Source organism: Rattus rattus, chromosome 8 (assembly GCF_011064425.1).
Source record: "Rattus rattus isolate New Zealand chromosome 8, Rrattus_CSIRO_v1, whole genome shotgun sequence".
NCBI lineage: Eukaryota > Metazoa > Chordata > Mammalia > Rodentia > Muridae > Rattus > Rattus rattus.
In genome coordinates, this window is record NC_046161.1 from 72782561 (window position 1) to 72788765 (window position 6205).

Consider the following 6205-nt stretch of genomic DNA (forward strand, 5'->3'; position numbering starts at 1 on the left):
AGAGAGAGAGAAGTCTGAAAGCTGTCTCAAGGAGAACACAGGTGTGTGAAAATCTAGGTGTTGGATCTTAATTGTAAACATGTTATTATTTTAGTGTTTTGACCCAGTATGATTGCTGGGTCATAGAGCAGGGTGTATATTTTGTCTTGTCATATATACAAGCTTTACAAGTGAATACATTAAAGTCCTACTAGCACTATAAAAGCAATATAAAATTTCTTTACAATTGTTGATAGGACTTAGTATTATTACTCTTTTGAATTTTATTGACAGTGATATACCTATCCATCCGTGTAAATGTTCTTGATGGATTGAATAAACATTGGGTGCCTGCTGCATTAGCTATTTCTGAAGTATCAACTGACATTGGTGAGAATTCACACTTTAGGGTAGCCTCATGAAGCAAGAATAAGCCTTTAAAAATATACTGTTGAAAATTATTTCTGATATAATTTCTGGATTGTAAGACTTGTTGGGTTTTGATCTTGTATTCAAGTTATTTTTTCCCCTCAAAATACATGTAATAGCTTGTGTATATCTTGATTTAAACCCCTTAGTACATGTGGATTGTCACTTGGAGGCTCAGGAGAATACAATATGAAGAGAAACTCTTCAGTTTGGCAAAGCGGAGCAAGGACAGTGGTCTGGGAAGGGTTTGAATGCCATAGAGGACTGTTCCAGAATACCTTGAGGCTGGTAAGGATTTCTGGGCCAATTATCACCTCCTTCATGCTTTCCTAACAGGATGGGAAAGTTTAAGGTTTAGGACTCAGCTTTCATTCTGGTGTTTTTTTTTCTCTTCACAATAGGTTGTTACTCATGCTGAACTGGAGATGTTTGCATTTATACCTATAAATTTTTGATCCTGTTGATTTACGCAAGGTTCTTTTAATCCAACTTCCCTTGTAGTTTTAATTACACATCTCTATATTTTTGGCTGAATTATGTTGTTGTTTTATTGCCTTAAACAGCCAAAATTATTTTTGAAAGGAAACTAAAAGAAAGTATTTTATATATAATGCCCATATATTTAGCATTTTCTCAGATATAAAGTTCCTCCTATAGACAGGTACTTTCAGCTGGAAAGATTTGCTTCTTCTTGCAATAGTTGGCAATAAATCCTTTCACTTTTCATTTGCTTGACAATTTCTTTGTTTCGTTTCTGGAGGTATTTTTACCAGACATGTAATATTAGATTGACAATTGTTTTTCTTCAGAGTTTTAATGATGTCATTTAATTGTCTTCTCATTTCCATTTCCTTCATAACAGCTGAGTTGGTTTCACTTCAGCTCCCCAGGAATCTCTGAGCCTCTCGTCTGTGTCTATTTCAAAGGTTTTTCTTTTTAATCCAGTTTTCAGCTCTTTGGCTATGTTATGTGACTGTGATATGTTTTGTATTCACTGTTTTCTTGCTGTGGTTTCCTTAACTTTATTTTGTTTTCCGGCTCATCAAAATTATTGGATGGAAGCTTTTTCATTTAGTACTTAAAAGTAGTTTTTCTATTTATTTTTTAGGTCATATACTGGAACTGTGATTACACATATATTGGACTTGTTTAAGATTATCCCAGAGGCTTGGGGTACTGTGGTATTTTGAAAATTAGTTTTTTTTTCCATCTGGATTTAGTATGGCTGATTTCTATTAATTCTGTCTTTGATTTCACTGATACTTTGTGTGACTTTAGCTAATCTGATATTAACTCAACTCAGAAAATTCCTAACCCATTACAAAAAGTTTCAGTGCAGCAGTTACCCAATTAATCCTACTCATATTGACCCTGGCAGTGGTAGAGGCACTTCTAGCTACCCGCTCCAATGTTCTGGGTCCTCTAATGAAAGACACACATACAAGTAGCCTTATGTTTTAATATGCCTTTAACAGCTCAATGACTGGCCCACTTCCAAACCTCCACGTGGCTAACACACTCCCTCCCCCTGATATTCCTGAGTTATTGCTTACTAAAATTTATATTCCATCTTTGTTACCCTAGACCCAGTCAGGGGGGCTCCTTGGGACCGCTCTTCCCTGGTTCTTACATGGCAGCTGCCTCTCTGTCTTCTGCACCTCTCAGGTGTGATGTCTCCACTCTCTCTCAGGCATGACAGCTATTTCTTTTCCTCAGTTTCCTGCCTGGAAATCCTAAAGTCCCATCTCTGTCTCCATGCCCAGCCATTGTCCACCAGCAACTTTATTTACCAATCAAAACCAGAGGCAGGGTCCCTCAGTGTCTTACATGCAGACGTGTGGATTCTCGAGCAATTTTGGGGACCAAATTAACATAAACAAGCTGCATTAAACCAAATATACAACATTTCAGTTTCAAAATTTTCATTTGGTATTTTGCTGTTCCTTATACTCTGTTGAAATGTAGTGTTTGTTAGCTCATTCTTTTCCTTCTAAATAGATTAAAAAGTAATTCAAGTGGCTATTTTAAAGTCCTTACTTCTAATTCTAGGCTCTACATCTCTGTATTACTGGATATATATTTTGGATCCTGGATCCCTTTTTATCGTTTTATTGTATTTCTAGTAACATTCAACTTTCTGACACTAGAGATTTGGATATGTTGTCGGACCCAGGATCATTTCCTCTATCCTAATTATAACTGGTAATTGTCAGAAAATTTTTTTCTAAAGGCTAAACAAGGTATTTCTGCATCTTTAGGGAGTGCAACTCTGAGGAAATGGTCCCGAGAGAACCTCTGTCTGCATAACCAAGCCCCTGAGATCTGCAAACCAGAATGAACCTCTTATTCTGTTACTCAAGGACAGGAGCTGCTTCTTTGCTGGATATTGCAGGAGCCACCGGATAAGCAGCAATTGTGAATCAATGTTGTCAGTACGGAAAGGATTACAAGATAAACCTGAGTCTGTACTTTGGCCTGGGAGAAGTCAGTCAATCCTGCATTCCAAGCTATTTTTTTCTATTCAAGAGGTCTTTATTTTTCTCAGAACACTTCAGATGAGAAACAGTAAGCAGAACATCCCTCTTGCAAGTAAAGGAAGGTATGTGCCCCTCTGACCCTGACCAGTCAGGAAACAAGGATCAGGACTGCAGACTGCGTGTGCATCTGCTGAAGGTCCCATTCTGCCCCAAGTCAGGAGGGTCTGTGTCTTTGAGAGCTCTGTGTCTCCTTTGTAAACTGAGATTGCTATATGGTCACATATTCTTAGAGGCTCTCACAGTAGTTCCTGTTAGCTTAGAATATTATTATTACTAAATCTATGTGTAGTCCAGTTAGGAGATTGTGGGGAACACAACTTCAACTTGTAACTCTATAGTGCTGACCTAGAGAAGAAGTCCCAATTTAAGTAACTGGTATACTATGGTAAAAGAATCATCTTCAGAATAGAAGGGATGCTCATCCTCTAATGCTGGAAGATAAGTGTAGTCCTTAATGTGCTCTGGAAGTTAGAGTCACCTGCTAGTTCACTATCATGCTCTGTAAATAGTTTAAACCTTCCTACCACAGCTCAAACTTCCTTTGGGTTCCATTTTCACAAAGAGGACATAGATTTGTGAGGACGGTGGTGATGCTTCTTTTTCTCCACTGGTTTTCTTCTCTGTCACACAGGTTTCCCTCCGGAGAAGAATGACTGTCAAGAATTCCTCTGTGACAGAGTTCATCCTCGCAGGTCTGACAGACCAGCCAGGACTCCGCCTGCCCCTCTTCTTTCTCTTTCTAGGTTTCTACATAGTGACTGTGGTGGGGAACCTGGGCTTGATCTTCCTGATAGGGTTGAACTCTCACCTGCACACCCCTATGTACTTCTTTCTCTTCAATCTTTCTGTAGTGGATTTCTGTTTTTCCTCCACCATCATCCCTAAAATGCTCATGAGTTTTATCTCAAAGAAGAACATCATCTCATACTCAGGGTGCATGACACAGTTGTTTTTCTTCTGTTTCTTTGTTGTCTCTGAGACCTTCATTCTGTCAGCCATGGCATATGACCGTTATGTTGCCATCTGTAACCCCCTGATGTACACAGTCACCATGTCTCCCCAGGTTTGTTTACTCCTATTACTAGGAGCCTATGTGATGGGTTTCTCTGAGGCCATGGCCCATACAGGGAACCTAATGAATCTGACCTTCTGTGCTGACAACCTTGTCAATCACTTCATGTGTGACATCCTTCCCCTTCTTGAGCTCTCCTGCAACAGCACCTTCACAAATGAGCTGGTAGTCTTTATTGTGGTGGCCATTGATATTTCTGTGCCCATTGTCTCCATTTTCATTTCGTATGCCCTCATCCTCTCTAGCATTCTTCGCATGCATTCCACAGAGGGCAGATACAAGGCCTTCAGCACCTGCAGCTCCCACTTGATTGTGGTTTGTCTGTTATTTGGTTCTGGGGCTTTCATGTATCTCAAGCCACCTTCCATTTTGCCCCTTGACCAAGGAAAAGTTTCTTCCTTGTTCTATACAATTGTGGTGCCCATGTTGAACCCTTTGATCTATAGTCTGAGAAATAAGGATGTCAAAGTTGCTCTGAGGAAAACCTTGGGTAAGATAATACTTTAACAGGGGAGCAGTATCATGAGGTGCAGTGGTGTGATTGGTCAGTGAGCAGTATTCATAGGGAAAGAGCTGTGCTTGGATAAGAAGATGCAATGTTGCCATAAGGGGTTCAGGTCTAGTCATTTTTTTCTTCTTGCCCAAGAGAAGTTTATGGCACTATGGTGTGAATGTAGCTATGTATTTGAGGATCCTGGGCAATTGTTCAACCAACAAACTACATGCAGCCAAGAAACAGGGTTACAAATAATTTTATCTGAGCAAGATTTTAACACAGCTCTGTTCCTCCTGACTTTTGCTCTGCCTAAACTCTTTCAACACTTATTTTTTAAAATAAAAATTGTATATCTCTATTGAAAATGTACAAATACATAATTAACAGCTATTTTCTCTTTCATTCATAAGCTGTTTTTCTGTAACATACAAATATTGAGCAAAATAGCAGTTTCCTACAGTGTTGCCACAGTTAGGGTCACAGTCTGTCTCCCAAAAAGCCAGGTTCTGCCCTTAATCCAATTTTTAATTTTATGCAAATTTCAATAGTCATGACATTTATTCTTGAGTGGACCTTATAAATTACTTAATCTAATCTCATTTAATGTTATTGGAGACTCAGAAACATGTTGTTGTTAAAGAATAAAACTATCTGTTATCAAAAATAAACTCAATTCAGAAAGTTGAACTTATGTGTATTTTTTGGTTTGCCTTTATGCTGTGTTTTCTTGTCATAGTACCTCTCCTTTAGGATTTCTTCCTGCTAATAATCGTTTTAAATTGTTTTATTTAATTAAACTAAAATACAATTACATATTCTGCCCCTTCTCTTTGCCCTCTCTGTTATCTCCCATGCATCCCTTTCTCTTCCAAGTTCATGACCAGTTTTTCTTTAATTGTTACATAGTCCTAAGTACATAAATGTAGCTTGGCTAGTCTGTATAATACTATCTGAATGAATATGATGTCAGGGCCAACCCCTTGGTAAGGTTTTTTGTTTTAATGTATATGATAATACATTAACATCTTATTCTACTTACACAGATGCAATGTAAATTCTCAGAAAGAGAATTTGGTAGTGGTAGGATTATTCAGTGGTTAAGAGCACTTGCTGCTCTTCCAGAGGATCTGCACATAGTTGTTAGCATGCAGGTTGAGCGGTAGCTCTGTCTAGAGGATCCAACACCTTCCTCTGACTTACTAGTATACCTACACACATGTGGCACATACACCACACACACACACAGACACACACAGAGAGAGAGAGAGAGAGAGAGAGAGAGAGACAGAGAGACAGAGAGACAGAGAGACAGAGAGACAGAGAGACAGAGAGAGAGAGTTTTAAAAAAATTCTTAAAAATCAAGAAAATTGTCATTATTAAGTTTTAGATAGGAGAAGAAATTTTTCCTTGTTTTTTGCCAAGTGACAGAGTAATATGACTGTGCCATTGATTTAAGAGTGAGGTCATATGTGGAACACAACAAGTTCAGCCCCCTGCATTAGGATTCCTAAGGTCTTAATTGTTATAAAGATGTTGAATACAACTTCATATATGTTTGAAGACAAATTAGCAGAATTTAGAACTTTTTGGATATGAACTTTAGGATTTGAGCCTTGACAGAGAAATCTGTGACTCAGGATAACCAACTAAGGATTGGGTATTTTAAAGAAACAATGAATAAGTTGGAGGGA

General features: G+C 38.3%; 1 protein-coding gene across 1 annotated transcript; it reads left to right on the plus strand.

The window, feature by feature from the left end:
• Positions 1 to 3594: 3594 nt before the first annotated feature.
• LOC116906885 (olfactory receptor 8B12-like) lies at positions 3595 to 4524 on the plus strand. Its single transcript, XM_032909799.1, has one exon. It carries the CDS (start codon positions 3595 to 3597, stop codon positions 4522 to 4524), a length of 930 nt encoding a protein of 309 aa, XP_032765690.1.
• Positions 4525 to 6205: the final 1681 nt, after the last annotated feature.